This window comes from Ochotona princeps, chromosome 4 (assembly GCF_030435755.1).
Source record: "Ochotona princeps isolate mOchPri1 chromosome 4, mOchPri1.hap1, whole genome shotgun sequence".
Lineage (NCBI taxonomy): Eukaryota > Metazoa > Chordata > Mammalia > Lagomorpha > Ochotonidae > Ochotona > Ochotona princeps.
In genome coordinates, this window is record NC_080835.1 from 57,656,395 (window position 1) to 57,672,550 (window position 16,156).

The 16,156-nt window shown below is 50.3% G+C and overlaps 1 protein-coding gene across 1 annotated transcript in view; it reads right to left on the reverse strand.

Moving 5' to 3' along the window:
- The window catches only part of TENM4 (teneurin transmembrane protein 4), a 686,631-nt gene that overhangs the window by 257,249 nt on the left and 413,226 nt on the right, over positions 1 to 16,156 (reverse strand). The window contains 2 exon segments of the mRNA XM_004589844.2: positions 10,531 to 10,681; positions 10,683 to 10,741. Coding sequence (XP_004589901.2) covers positions 10,531 to 10,681; positions 10,683 to 10,741 — 210 coding nt within the window.

A 16,156-nucleotide genomic window follows, 5' to 3' on the forward strand; every position in this document is an offset into this window, starting at 1 on the left:
CCCAGTCCTCACTCTAAAGTAATGTAGTGTGACTGTGGGATCCCGAAGTTACCCAATGTCAACAGAGCAATGTTCTCTGGCTCCCAGGATACTGGGTTAGGTCTGTGCCCCAGTGAGCAGTGGGAACCAGGGGAAAGGTGTCAGCACGAAGATGCCAGCAGTGGTACCATGCAGAGGCACTGGCTGGGCTGTGGTGATAGGGAACTGACCCTTTGCAAGCCTTGCCATGGGCCAGGGAGACCAAGAGTGGGATGTTCCTGCAGGGGCCCGAGGGGAGGAGGGAGAAGAAACAGCCAGAAACACTGTGGCTTAGGGCAGCTGCCTTTGCCTGACCTAATCAAGTCAGTGGTGTTTCCCCTGCCGCTTTTGCTCTTTCCCAGGATCATGGCAGACATGTGGGCCTGATTTCAGTGCATTTCAATCATTTCCCTACACTGAGTAAGGTGGGAGAGATGGGGCATACCAACGAACCCCAGCATAATCGCAGGGTCGGGGTCGCGTCTTGTTTGAACTCTGGAAGAGCCTCCATGTTTCTGCTCTGATGCCTCCCAGGTGGGCACTGGGTGTGAGAGGTTGCCTCAGAGAGGTCTTCCAGGCCTTGGGGAGGACTGCGGGGTTCTCAGCAGGTGTGTGTCTCCGCGGAGCCTCCAAGAGAGGCTGCAGCAGTATAAACACACGTGCTGTTGTTGCAAGCTGGTGCGGCTGCTTCCCAGGGTTACTCATAGAAACACGATCCACCAGGAGGGATGGAGTGCAGCATAAATGAATTAGCAGTCATTTTCCTCTCCTTTCAACTCTGGTGGCGGTGGGGAGGGGCAGCTGACCAGAAGGAAAAAGCATCAGAGCGCAGCAGGGTCAGGTCCCAAACATTCACAGTTGGCGGGAACCCCAGGCAGTGGGAGCTGCGCAGAGGCTCTGGAGAGGAGGTCCAAGACCTCTTGATGTGTTTGCTTAGCTGCTGCCTCACTCTGGGCCTCATCCCGAGCTGTTGGCCATCACCCAGCTGGGTGCGGGCGGGGGTGATTAAAGCCCTGGGCTCACAAGCAAAACTTTCACTGCAGTGGCTCCTCCCAACTCAGAGGATACAAGAGGAATCTGCCTGCCTTCCCCAAGATACCTACCGCCAAATCCACTGGGTTCCACAAGAGAAATCAGGAAACTAATCATCAGTGGGCACCTATAACTGTAGCAACTATGGGGTTAAAAGCCTTGCCCATACTGTCTCATTTACAGACCAATTTTGGGTTGTCCTATTGCAAATGATCTTTGCTTTATAGAGGAGCAAGTGGCAGCCCAGAGAGGTTAAGCAACTTGCCCATGGTTACACAGCCCAGCAAGGACCTGTGCCTTCATCTGGTCTTTCCCTATCATGGTTTCACATCATACGGTTTTTGCTTTCTTCTGGCATTGGTCCTTGTAGGCCTTGCAGAGCAGGTGTGCTTCTCTTGCTCTCTTTTAGTTGTTCTAATCTCAAACACCTATGCAAACAGTTCACAGGAACAGGGAAGAGGGAAAGCAGGAGTGATAGGCAAGGCCAGGAGGAAGCCACATGGTTCCCTGACCTAAACTGGGAGCCATTAACCACAGTAATGGGGCATCCAGCTGAGCTCAAAGTACCCTGCTCCAAGCCGCTGACAGGGGCGAAGGGTAGGAGGCCATGAGGGAGGAGGCAGGAACAGATGGCTTAGGTAAGATCACATTTAGGGAAGCCAAGGAGAGTGGGCTCTGGGAGCAGCAAGATTTGGTTATTCCCAAGGTGAGCAGGCTTGGTGGGGCGGGGGGGGTGGAGATGGGAGGTAAGGAGCATTACAGACTCAGGAGTACTATAGAAAGAGCTACAGAGCTGTGTGTCTTCCAGATGTGCTTTCAGTGCTCCAGTGAGAGAGGACTCCATGTGGCAGGCAAGACAGCTCCCACTTGCTGTCAGCCCTCAGGACGATGGATGAGGATGGGTAGCAGGTGTCACTTTGGCCCCAGGCTGTGTGGAGCAGCATCTCATCCCCCCAGTGCCCCGTTCAGCACAGAGAAACAAGCCCCGCTCTGTGTCCTTGAGCAGCACGCTCTTCGCAGAATGTGATAACCTGCTTTCTCCTGCATTTATTTTGACAGTTACCTTCTATTTATGGCAAGGCATACACTTGCCATATGGCAAGTGAATTACGGCAGTAATACACAATTTTCTGCTAAAATAAATAAAACCACTTCTGCGAGAAAAGCTTGAGAAAGGGGGCAGCTTAAAGGAGCATAAACAACAAGGTAGGTGGGACCCCCCTGCTAAGGCCAGATTCTACCAGTGACACCCGGATGGGTGAGCTTTGGGAAACGGCAGGCGATCCCATTCTCGCTGTTCAGACTAGAGAGCTGGGGAGCCAAAGCACAAGGTTGTCTTGACAAAGTTGGAGCAGAACTTGGGGCTCCTCCCCAGGAGCCAGAGGGGTAGGGGGATAAGGAAGCTCCTCTGAGTGAGGATCTATAACCCCAAGCAGAGCTGACATGCCCGGCAGGGGTCTTCATAGGCTGATTGACCATGTTTGAACAAAGCCACACGGGCTCCAAGCTGGGAGAGCAGGGGCAGTTCTGTGCTCAGCTGCTTCCTGATCGGAGCATGTTTACTCCCATGCCCATGGTATGCACAGCACTGCACTGCTGGCTAATGCCTTCCCCTACTCCCACCCCCATCCCCAGGACTGTCCTGGGCAGCCAGTGAGGTGACGGATGGAAACAAGCTCTGGGAAGGCGAGGGCTACACAAATATTAGTGACGCTAATCTCCCTAACACCCCTTGGCCTCCTTCCAGCCGCCTGCAATGCTCGGGCCCCGAAGTGTCAGGAGACGCTTTCAGACATGGTCTGGCGTCCCCAGGGCTCCACAGAGCAGGCCACCAGCCTTTCAGTGGCAACACAAACCAGGCTCAGCTTCCGGATGGAAAAAAATCCTGCACATCTTCCTCAGAGAGTGGCCCTGGGGTTTCTAGTCTCAATCCAGCCGTACACTCCAATGTGATTTGTGCATCTTTGAATGAATGCAGTGGTACTTGGGGAACTTAGTAGAAGAGGCATTGCCTTGAGTCTACCACTGGGTCATGGGGGTGACTAATTAGAGGACCCCATTCTTGACCGACAGTGGGTTACATGAATTCAAAATGTAGCCATTGATTCTGGCAGGTCAGGGAGAAGCCCTGCTGCCTATGAAGTCAGAAAGAGTTGCTAGAGTCTGTGTGGTAACAATGAGAAGGGCTGTGTGAACTGCAGAAAGGCTGCGTGACCTGTGTGGGGTCACAGATGTGGGCTGGGCTAGGTGTGTGGAGGATGCACCTGGTGGAGTGCAGAGTCTGGGGCCATGCTCTGAATCTTGAATCTGCACCTTGGGCAAACGGCTTCACCTCTGTGAATCTCCACAGCTGGAGCCTGCCTGTGCTTCCATGCACCCTTCAGGGTTTGGGGAGGGTGAGGACTGATGTGTGTGGGTAGGGAGGGGTGCTGGTGCACAGGGGGAAGTGAAGAATGCAATTTTCTTCTCCATTTTGCTGCCAGACCTTGTGCGTAGCACTGGAGACAGCGTGGACAAGGCCTGTCCCCTGGAACCTGGGGTGGAAGGTGGAAACCAGGGCTGTGCATAACCAGTGATGGTGATGTCTGCAGGGAAGGCAGCTAGGCGCCACAGAAAGGGGGTTCTACAGTAAAGGATCTGTCAGGAAAGCACCCTTAGGCTCTCAGAGGTATTAAGTTCTAGATTCAGGAGAACTGACCACTTGGCCTTTCTCCTCCTGAGTTCCAAGGTCTCAGAGTTAGCCAGCAAGCAGGTGCTGTCCTCTGAGTACACCTGCATACAACAGCTGGGTACGGGAGAGGGGCCTTCCGAAGCAAGAGTTGCAGACAAGTATCTCTGTAGCACTTGCCAGGCTGCACTTGCTCCTGAAGCATGTCTTTTCGTTTTCAAGTTATCTAGCTACCTCTTGACCCACATGTGCAAATTTTCAAGCCTTTCTGAGCCCTGGCACCCTCATTTTTATAAATATCAGGGGAGGGTTTTGTGGTTTAGACTGGTAAGCTGCCCCTTGGGATGCCTGTATCCTATACTGGAGTCCTTGGGATGGAGGGATAACTCTGCTTCCAACTTCACTTCCTGTTAATGCACCTGGGAGGCAGCAGATGCTGGCCCTAGTACTTGGGTTCTTGCCACCTATATGGGAGGTCTGGATGGAGTTCCTGGCTCCTGGTACCTGAATTTGGCTTTGTTCAGCCACAGCTGCTGCAGGAATTTTAGGGGGAATGAACCAGTGGACAGAAAAGATCTGTTCCTTTTCCACATCTTTCAACTAAAGAAATAATTAAAATGAACACAGTAAGCGGCTGCTTGGGATACCCATATGCCATATTGGAGAACGTGGGTTCAATTCCTGGTTCTGCTTCTGATTCTAGCCTTTATCCTTATGCAGGCCCTGGGAGGAAGCAGGTGATGGCTCAAGCAATTAGCCCCTGCCCTGCATGTGGGTAGGTGTTCCGGCTCTTGGCTTCAGCTTACAGTTACTTGGGGAGTGAAGCAGAAGATGGAGATCTCTCTCTCTCTCTCTCTCTCTTTCTTTCTCCCTCCCTCCCTCCCTCCCTCCATCCCTCCCTCCCTCCCTCCCCCTCTCTGCCTTCGAAATGAAATGTAAACAAATTATTTAAGTAGAGATGTTACAACTCTCTTTCCAAATCAGTAGAAAGGCATATTTAGGATCATCATCTCTTAGGCACTAGAAGGCCTGGGGAGGGTAGGAAGGAAGCTTGGGGACATGGGGACAGGTCCTAACTGAAGCTGAATTCTTGGTTGTAAGTGAGCCCTTGTAGTAGGAGCTTGGCTAAAGCTCCAAAACTCTGAGGTTAAATATTTGCTCCAAACTCATGTGGTGGCAAAATCTAGCCTTGGATGCCATGAGGCTTGGGGTCTTTTTCTGAGTCCCACTAGCATAAGCATTGCCATGTTTTGCTGAACAAAGAATGGTGTGTCTGATTATTGCCAGAGTGGTAGAATATAAAATATGAATTTGATTTCTTATATCTGAATGTTTCCAAATTTTGAATTGCACCTGGTCCCAAGGGAGTCATTTAAGGAATTATGACTCCCACCAGTGTGACCTATTGGACAGGGTCCCTCTCCTTTGAATACCCACAGACATTTAAAACATGCCACCCTGAAGGAAGGAGGAAGAAATCCATTGGTTTTATTCTCAGGAGCTAGGAACGTCCTTCTTCATATGGCTTCATAGTGAGAATGTATTCACCACTTTGGCTTTTTGGTGCATGAGAGTTGAGGGGGAGCAGACTCCACTCTCATCCCCCCCACAGAACCCCAGCACCAGGCAACTCCCTGGAACTGCAACTGGTGAGGAGCCACAGCGATTCCACAGAGGGAGACCCAACATCTCATAAATTTCCCCAGCAGGCCTGGGGGGTGGGGAAGGGAGACTTGGGGACAGGTCCTAACTGAAGCTGAATTCTTGGTTGTAAGTGAGCCCCTGCAGCAGGAGCTTGCATACACAGCAAAGTTTCCCATTTAGAAAGACAAACAAACACTCCTCCATTGGGTTGCTAGTCAAAGCAAAATAATCCCAGCTGCTCCAGACCTGAGAAAGCCAAGGAAACAGCCAAGCCCCAGGATGCTGACCCACGCAATACTTCTCTAAGGCCAGGCAAGCAGGGCCCAGGGGTGGGGCTGGAGGATGGGGAGGGGGTGAGGATGGCCAGGGCTTGCCTCTCAGGAAGCTACAACACAACTTAATGTCTGAGTTTTCTGCTCCACTTCAGCCTTGAGAGTCCTTACAGGCCTCACAAAAGCACAAGAGAGAGAGTGCATGTTGTAGGGCTGGCTATTCCACTCTGTGCTGCAGAGGAAGCTGGGAACCTCTCTGGGCCGTGTCACAGGACAGAGAAGCAGAGCCAGGGAGCCCATGAGATGCAGCGCCTTTCCTGAAAGGGGCGCTCCACGAAGGACTGGGGTGGGGGACAGGAATCCTGCTGATCCCCCTGCTCCTTTAGACTTCCTCCCATCCTTTCCAACCTCCTAGGTAAAGGACAGAAGTGACACAAGCCATAATTGGAAGCAAAACAAAAAAAGAAAAAGAAGGAATACAGGGATTCTAAGGTTAAGCTTGGGCTTTTACCTGTCTTCCCCACCCTTTTAATTAAAAAAAAAAAAAGCTTAACTATTTGAAAGGCAGAGTTACAGAGAGGGAGACAGGAATCTTCCATCTGTGGGTTATTCCACAAATGACCATAATGGCCAGGGCTGGACCAAGTCAAAGCCACGAGCTTCATCTTGGTCTTCCACATCAGTGAAGAGACTCAAGGATTTGGGCCATCTTCTGCTGCTTTCTCAGGCACCTCAGCAGGGAGCTAACTCAAAAATGGAGGAACTGGGGCTTGAACCTTCACCCATATGGGATGTGAGTGCCACAGGTGGCTGCATTACAATCTTACCATGCCACTTTGGTACTGTATACCTTTTTAAGAGTGTTGGGATCCTTGGGTGGGGCAGAGATAAAGGTTCCACCTGGGATCCTTCATCCCACATCAGAGTGCCTGGGTTTGTGTCCTGGCTGCACTTCATACTCCGGTTCATCCCAGGAGGCAACAGGTAAGGGTCAAAGACCCTTGTCTCCCACCTGGGAAACCTGGGTGGAAGTGTGGGCTCCTGGCTTTGGTCTGAGCCAGCCCTGGCTAGCATGGGCCCTAGAGGAATGGGATGGGAACTCTGGCGTTCTGCCTTTCAAATAAAGTGAAAATAAAAACTCCACAACAACGACAAAGAGAAGAGCTGGGCAAGCCACTGCAATCCAGATGGCCTCAGTTTCCTAGACAGTGAAACGGAGCCAGTGAAACCGCTCAAATGAGACAGTGCAAAGGTTTAGGTGCAATGAAGGGGAAACTCCTGTGCACACCCCCATGACACCTAGGCTTAGAGAAACCCACAGCCTCGTGGCAGCTCTTTGTCCCTAGAGCTTCTGGAATATTACCCCCTGCCCCCACCAGTCTGGAAAGTCTCTTCCGAAGACAGCGAACCATGAAACAGTCACCATTTCTTCCGCAGAGTTTCTAGGGGGTGGGGTCAAGGGCATACTTCATCCTAACCACTTCCCTAGCTCTTCAGCTCTGACCCTCGATGTTTTAGTCAACTTCTCCTTTGTGTGCATCAGTGATTTGGGGATGCTAACCCTTGGTGTGGAGGATTAGCTCCATGCCCTGTTTTTTTTTTTTTCCCTGCAGGGTTGAGTCGCCCCACACAAGCACACTCTGCCCTTTACATGGGGATTTTCCTGGGGTGGTTCTGAGGCCTGGAGGATTTGAGATGGCAGCAGCAGCAGCACCACCACCTCCAGGGCAAAGGTGGCTGGAATTGACACAGCTGTGAGCTCGGGGTCTCCTGGGGAGCTGCAGGGAGTGTAGAGAGCTTAGTCCCAATGCCTGGGGAAGCTGGTTCAGGCTTTGGAAACCCCAGGAAACCACCTCCCCTCACCTGGGAGAGACTGAGCAATGTCCTTTGTCTTTCAAAAGAGGTTCCCAGTTAAGGGGCAGGGGAAATGGTCCTAAAGCATTTGATCTAGTGGTAGTGGTCTCTAATTCCTAAACTGCTGGAGGGGGGATGGAGGTGTGGAGATAGAGATGTTTGTCAGCTTTGGTGTTCTCGAAATTAATCATTTAAAGAAAGTTCTCCTAGTTCACTCCACAAATGCCAAGAGATGGGTGGAAGCCATTTGGGTTGACCCATCACCCTCTGCCTCCCAGGCAGGGTAGGCATTAGCAGGAAGCTGGAGGACAGAGCCTGAGGTAGGAATTAAACCTATGCATCTGGGTGTGGGATTCAGGTATCTCCTGGGCTAGACCCAAGGCTGGCCACAGATTTCTCACCTAGCAGCTCCCTAAGAACCTTGGGAAGTTTTCCCATTTCACAGATGGGGTCACAGATGATCAGACTGGTTAGGGACCTTGCCCAGGATGCACCTCTAGGACCTACTTTCATGTGTGTCCACCTTTGAAGTCTCTTCCACACCATGACCCTCAAGCAGTTTGCATTACTCACTCACTCACTCAATGAAAACTAAATTAATAGTGGAGGACCACGCACCAAATGTAAAAAGTGGTTATCTTAGAGATAGAAGAGTGAGGACAAAATAACCTCACATTTTACCCTTTCATAGTATATGAATGCAAACAAGCATTGCCACTTTTATAAACAGCAAAAACAATGAACACCATCACAGGAAAAATATTTTCCCAAGTGTTTTTTTTTTTTTTTTTTTTTGAAAACAAGCATCAAAGGAAACTACAAATCATTATTGGAACCCGGAGCTAGTAGGGCTCACTCATCTTCACCAGCTGCTATTAGGTCTGCGCCAGTTCCAGCAGAGCCTGTGGGTCACAGAAGACCCCTTGTTTTGGGATTTCTGGGGACAGGAGGAAGGCAGGCAGGATCCAGCTACGGGATGAGAATCACCAGGCTTTCTAACAAACTCAACAGCAGAGGAGCAAGGATGCACTCTCTCTCTGCTTCAGGCCTGGGGCCCATTTGTCACCAACCCTTACAGTGACACTCTCAACAAAGCCCCAGGGAAGCCTCTAGAGTGTCTCAGCCACCACCCCCTGACCCTCCAGAGTAGGAGTGTGTGTGTGTGTGTGTGTGTGTGTGTGTGTGTGTGTATGTGTAGCACACAGGATCAGGAGTGAGCAGACAGGCAGGCAGGGAAGGGAGGCTGGGGGCGGGGGGGGGGGGCGGTCAAAGTGCCCCTGTGGCCACTGCACATCAGTAATGCAATAGCCTCATTGGCTCGCCCCAGAACTTGCAACAAAGCGATTGCTCTTGTTCAGTTAATTAGCAAGGGGAGAGATTAGGACTTTAATCTCCTGCCTTTTCTTTTGCCCAAAAGGCTTATTTGCTCAGAAAAGAACAAATGAACAAAGAATATTATCATATATATGTGCTGCCTGTGTATGTATGTATTCTCTTCCCCTACAAGGCTTGAGCTGCTGCACCCCCCACCGAATCATCCCCTCTCTACCCCTCCCTGCAGGAAGCTGGAGGGAAAGACTGGAGTTCTGGAGATGGCCGACCTAAAGTCCTGCTGGTGGAGAAACACAAAGTCAGCAAGGGGTCCTGGCTGTGGAGGAGAGGTCCCTTGAGTTAGGGTGCAAGGGGGGGCACTCAGTACCAAGAAGAACTCACAGGGCCCTCCAAGGCTCCCAGGTGTAAAGGACCTGAGCTGACTCCTCTGCTCCCTCCCCCATCTCTGACCAGGATGTCCTGGTTGGTGAATGCCCTAGGTCAGCTCCCTGACGTCCTCCTTCAGGTCCAGCCAGCACTCCCTTAGTAATGTCCCATGATCTGCTCCCACCATGCCCAGTCATCAAACCATGTGCTAGCAGCTTTCACACAAACTCTCTGAACACTCACCTGAGAGGTAGAGGGAACCTGGCAATGACTAACATTTTGCAAAACTTGCCTGTTGCAGGCACCATGCGGGCTGCCCACCTTACACCCAGAGGAACAGTGAGGCTTGTCCCAAGTCCATGGCATTCCAGCTTCCATGTGCCTCCAGCCCACAGATTCTCACTCCTGCCTCCTTGCAACCTTCCCTCTCCCCAGACCCCAGCCTAGAATTTCACACAGCACAGGCACTTTCAATTAAACGTACGTCACATGAATGCACAGTGTAATTTGCAGGGAAGCAGTCTCACTTCCTCCCTCCCAATCAGGAATCAAGGGGCTGTCTCAGGGATCCCAGGTTACCCAGTCCACACCAGACACCACCCCAAGCGCCTTCCTAACCATCCTTGCAGAGAATCGGACTGGCCTCTGTCCCACACAGAGGGCAAGCCCCTCGTGTGGGTCTAACAGCATGGGCTGCCTTCCCGGAGCTCTTCCACCATCATCTGCCTCCCCACCCCCTATGCGGTGCTTAGAAAGCTGGGGCAGAACCCAGCAGCAGAAAGCTTGTTCTGGCAGATCCAGGTTGAAACCTAGGGCTGTCTGTGTTGCGGCAGCGTCAGCCCTTTCTGTCTGGGACTTGCGTCTCCAGGCCATGTACGGGATCTCAAGCAGGCTCTGTACCTGCTAACAGGGGACTGCAACGCTGGCCAGACAGGGCTGTGAGGAAGTGCCAGGCAAGCCACAAGTGACAGTGTCGGGCACAGAGAGTGGCCACCGGGGGGCGGGGGGGAGGCATTCAGGTCTGATTTTATTCTTTCCTGTACTGAACTTTGTCTCTACTTTTGCCTTTCTTGGTCTCCACTTGTTGCTCCCTCTCAGGTCTATCAGAGCACCTCCCTTGGTGCTTGCACCTGCCTGCACCCTTGTCACTCCTGGGGGCTGCAGAGAGAAGCAGCCTCCCCTGACCCCCCCCACATACCCTGGGGGGCGCGCGGCAGGGGTGGTAGTGCAGTCCCCAGATCGCTCCAGGAGCCTGCCTCGGCCGGAACCCCTCTTCCCTTCCCAGCGGCCCGACAGGAAATACACAGCAAATGCCAAAAGTCAGAAAAAGAGAGAGGGACTTACCGTTCGCTGCGACCCCCAGGCTGGCGGAGCCACTTTTAACTAAGAATGAATTAGGGACAAACTCTTCCTCAGAGTCTGAGTCCGGGGTTGGCTGGGCCACACCGTTGCCTAGCAACCGCCTCTGGCTCTCATTGGCCGGAGGGGAGGGGGGGCGGGGAGGGGGACTGCTCAATAGGGGTTGATGAAGCAGACGAACAATGCAAGGGAGCACCTGCGAACCACAAAGACAAACACAGACAGAAAAAAAAAATGAAAATTGATTTTCAGGGACACAGAGAGGGGAAGGGGTAAAAATAAAACACGTATCATCAGGGGTGGGGTATGGGGAGGCCCCCAACACTGGGCGATCTACTGCACACGTGGGTCCATGCGCCTGGCTGAAACCTCCACAGAAAAAGTTGGTTTGAACTCCTTCGGAAGGGCCGGCCTGGTTGCAGAAGTGGGCTCTGCTGGCAGAGAGCAACTAGCAAGCCTTCCTGACTGTCCTCTAGCCCTGGCTGGGCTATGCTCACCATTCAACATCTGCCCTCCTCTGAGCTCCTCTAGTGAGTCCTGAGCCCCTGCAAACTGTGAGGTCGCTGAACTGAAATGATGTTCCTGTTAGTGAGGTTTTCATCTCACCTGCTTGGACTTGGCTCTGGGCCCACCACAGGGAGACAGAACCACCCAGGACTCTCTGCCACCTTTGGCATTCTGGAGTTTCAACATGCTCATGCTTTTACTTTTCTGAGAACCCATCTCACACTGTCTGCAACCTCCCTGGAAATGAGACCCTTGGAAGTCTTGGTCCCATCTTGAACTCCAGAACCCAGAACCCTATTCACTGAACAAGATATATTCTAGGGAGTTAACATTGTAGGCTCTGATAGTTAAAGGTAAGAACAATCTATCCTTGTTGGATGCTAACATTCTGGGAGCCCCAAGATACAGAAAGTCAGCAGGTCTGACTCCAAGTGTCTACCCTATCAGAGTGCTAAAGTGGCAGCTGTCTTAGTCCTGTCTGCAAAGCCTGGCTCTTCAGAAGGAGCTGGCGATGGTCTGGGACTGGAGCTCTGAGCTCTCACACTTTGCAGTCTTCTCTGTGATGACTTTCCAACATGTGCAGCACATCGTCTACAAGAGGGCAACATAAGCACAGACATATAAAAGTGTACAGTACAAGACAGTGTGTCTCCAGTGCACAGCAAGGCTGCTCGCTTCCTCCTGCTTTGATTCCTAGTTTGGAATCGTACCATCCAGCTTTTTTTTTTTTTTTTAGTTTTTTTTTTTTTTTTTTTTGAAGAGACTCAACTAGAAGAAGCAAAATGTATCCCATGGTAAGATCTGGCAGAGCACCAGCAAGGCAGTGATTCAGACCGCTGTGGATGGGGAGGAAAACAATGTCCACATCCCAGAGATCACTCAGTTCGCCACCACTACACCTCACAGGAGTTTGCAAGCTCCATGTCTGTGTGTATCAAACCCCGATCTTAACCAGGCATGGCAACATTGCATGGAGCTGCAGCATACGCCATCTGGCTGGTTCATTTTAGAAATTCAGTAAGCAAAATGGAAGCATCAAGGATCTGTGACCAAACAATTTCTGAGTGACTTCTCCCAATATATTCTGCATTTTTTAATTGAAAAATTCAGACTGTGGTCCATCTTTTGACTGTCCAAGCCAATATTCCCAATTCACTGGGAGAGCATTCTCTGACACCACTTACCAGCTCAGTATTGAGCATTCCTCTCTGCAATGTGCCTTTGTCTGCAGGTCTCCTATAACATTTGCTCTACTGTAGGGTGGTACTTCAAAGAGTTCATGGAAAACTGAATGAAAGGAGAAACTCATTTTGGTGCAAAAAAACCTGCACAGTTTCCCCCCATAATGTACATCTTCAATGAACTTTCTGAATACCTTCTTATTTGCAGTTATCTCTGTCTCCCACATAAAGGCACACTGGACATTCTCGGTACAGTGTGCGCCGAGAATGAGCTCCAGACGTCAACAGAATTAGGGTGTGCATCATAGCCTAGCTGCCTACTAACTGCATGATCTTGGGGGATATTATTTCCAGTTCCTCATCTGTAAACTGTCTGCCCCACCACTCTTTTTTTTTTTAAAGATTTATTTATTTTTATTGGAAAGGCAGATTTACAGAGAGAAGGAGAGACAGAGAAGATCTTCCATCCGATGATTCACTCCTCAAGTGGCCACAATGGTCGGTGCTGTGCCAAACCAAAGCCAGGAGCCAGAAACTACTTTCCAGGTCTCCCATGCGGGTGCAGGGTCTCAAGGCTTTGGGCCATCCTCGACAGCTTTCCCAGACCACAAGCAGGGAGCTGGGTGGGAAGTGGAGCAGCTGGGATTAGAACCTGTGCCCATATGGGATGCTGGCACGTTCAAGGCGAAGACCTTAGCCACTACGCTATCGTGTCGGGCCCTGCTCCACCACTTTTCCCCACTCCTGCCACAACCTCTTTAAAAGATTTATTTATTACAGAGAGAGAGAGAGATTCCATCTGTTGCATCACTCCCCAAATGCTGGTAGCAGCTGACGTTTGGCTAGGCTGAAGTCAGAAGCCAAAGACTCCATCTGGATCTCCCCCATGGGTGGCGGGGACCCAAGTACTTGAGCCATCATGTGCTGTTTTCCCAGGTATGTTATCAGGAAACAGGATGGGAAGCAGAGTGGCTAGCAAGGGAACCAGCACTCTGAAATGGAATGTGGGTGTCCAAGGGTGGCTTAACATGCTGTACCACAACATCTGTCCCTCCTTCCACCTTTAAAGTAATTGCTGTGAGAATAGAGATGTTCTATGTGAGGCATCAGGTGTTGTGATGCATCAGGTTTAACTGCTTGGGACACCTGCACTCCATACTGGAGTGCTGGTTTAAGTCCCAGTTACTTTGCTTCCTAACCAGTTTCCAGCTGATGTACTTGGTGGTAGTGGGTAATTATCAACGTGTGTAGGTCCTTGCTACCCACATGGAAGACTCTGATGGAGTTCCTGGCTCCTGGCTTCAGCCTGACCCAGACTTAGCTATTCTGGGCATTGGGGGCATGGTATAGCAGATAGATATTCGCCCTCATTATTTTGCTTTCCAGACAAATATATAAATCTTAATAAAGAGGTAACATATATGAGCTCGCAGTAAGCATGAACACCTAGGAGCCCATGGTCAGTATTCAGAAAATGTTTATTAAACTGAAGGAAATCACTCCACCAAGAATCCCATTTTTTTACTTTCCTCCCCCTGTGGTCATAGGTTTGGAAAATTCTTGTCTACCAAGTTGCACTTAGTAAGCAAATATACATTCATTCCCTCATCTTTCATTAATCAAAGTCATTGTATAATCTCCAATTGGAACTTGTGATGAGCTGGAAATAACCAGTGCCATGCCCTGCTGAGTGGGTGGTATTGCACACAAAATTTATGAAACATGATCTGTCAGCCCAGGGCCTCCTTATGGCTTCTTCCTTAGTGGATCCTTCAGGCGACAAGGAATCAACCATTCTGGAACCAAATGTACTGGTCCATCACTAGCATCAGAGAGCCTGAGAGCAGCATCACAATGGCCTGGGCCTCATGCCTGCCCTCTTTGCTTTCCACCCAGTCTCACTCCCTCTGCTGAGGCTGTTCTACATAGTCCCAACATGTGAAGCCCTGAACAAGGTGCTGGGCCTGTAGCAGGTGATAAAATGTCTATAGGAAACAGGCTAGCTCCTTCCTGTTATTCACAGGCAGTTTTAAAGTAGTGTCTAAGATAGGGTACACACAACTATTTCCTAGGATGCCAGGAAATCTTAGAAAACTTTCCACAAATTCCTTTATTTTAATCTATGATTTATACTAAACACACAGCAGACATGCCTGAAATACAAGCACTAAAATGCATTACACTGCCGCAATTCAGCATATAGGGCCAGGGTAGTAGGGTCAGAGTGAGAGCGTGGACTCTGGAGCCAAATGCCATGCAACTGATATCCAATTCCACTGCTTGCAAGCTCAGGGATCTTGGGCATAGTACTCCATCCCCTCACCTCAATCTCCACCTCAATCTCACATCTTTACAATGGAGGTTCTTGCATGTATGTGTGTATACATGCATCTGTCCAGCCATAGTTCCTGTTTGTGTTGTAGGGGATACTCTGAGGATTAAAGGGATTAAAACAAGTGTCACGTTGATAACAGTGTGGCAGCCAGCAAACAAAAAATCTCTCAACATTATTATGCATGTATGTATAGACAGAAAGTGAGGGGACACTGACTTCATCCTCTGACAGCAGTGTGTGACTGTGACAGGATGATGAGCACCACTGTGTTCATGAATGTTTCCTTCACACCTGGTCAGGCTTGAAGGTGAGGGGTTACCATGAGAGACAGCCTCACAGGAGCTGTCCTATACCTTCCGCCACCCCACCCTCTTACCTCTCACATCTCTCTTAACTTCTCAGCCAATCTGCTGAGCCCTGTGAAGACATGCCAGCCTGCTCTCATTCCCACAGACCCACTGCATCCTCTTCCCACAGATTTGCCAAGTGGCATGTTGCCAGGGCGCTGTGTGCAGGCAATCTATGTGAATGACACCCTGCCCCTGGTACAGCTTGCCAAGTTTAGCCTCTGAGTTTTGCACATGCTGTTCCCACCCCCTGAAGAATTGCCTTTTCTCCCGCTCCTCATTGCTACAAGCTGATATGTCTTACAAACCCCTTCTCATCTTTAAGGCTCAGCTCTGTGGCTGCCTTCTCCAGGAAGGCTTCCCTGATGCCTCCACCCGGGTTTGGTTGAATAACTCTTCTGGGAATTCCTACAGCTCTCTGTCATAATGTTTCTGATCCTGCAGGGTTTGCTTATCTGTGTCCACCCACTGACCTGCCTGGCTTATCTGTTACCACAGAGAGATCTTCGAAAAGCTCGTGGAGAGTATACATTCTCTCTTAATGTCATTTCCCATGTCATTTTCAAAATGCTCTTGTCTCTCAGTGTAGCCTTGTATGTTGCACACAGAAAGCCCTAGAAAATAACTGTTACATGCGGACAGGTTGGGAGGAGAGCAGGAATGAAAGGGGAATACCTCAACTGTGGCACAGGTCTGTGTGGAGAGAGTATTGAGAAATGAGTTGGCAGTGAAAAAATGAACTGTGGGCTTAGGCCTAGAGACTAGAAAAGGAAACCAGATGTTAAAGAAGAGTCATGAGAGGTTTTAAGGCAGGAAGGTGACAATATTAGGGCTGTGCTATAGGAAGATCTGCTCTTCAAATGGAATGCTTCTTCTGTCTCCCAGATCTCCTTTTACACTGACTTAACTCTGGATCCTAAAAATCCATAGGATCTGAGCTTCCCTTTGTCTGGGTGTGGAGTGACTGATTAGCAATTCAGGATTTCTCATTCCATGGGGCAAAGGGACTAGGGGTGCTTTCCCATGAATCCTGGTTACGGGGGAACCTGGTAATGGTACACACTTCTATGGTGCCGTGGTAAATGAGATGGATGACTAGAATGACTCTGCTAACTTGCAGCTATTATGGGAACAGTGCAGGGGCAGGCATCTGAGTGTCTTAAAGGAGGGCTAGGCTCCCAGCAGGGGAGGATGGAGGATGGAGGACACCCATGAAGAGAATGCATGCACCTGCATAGCTG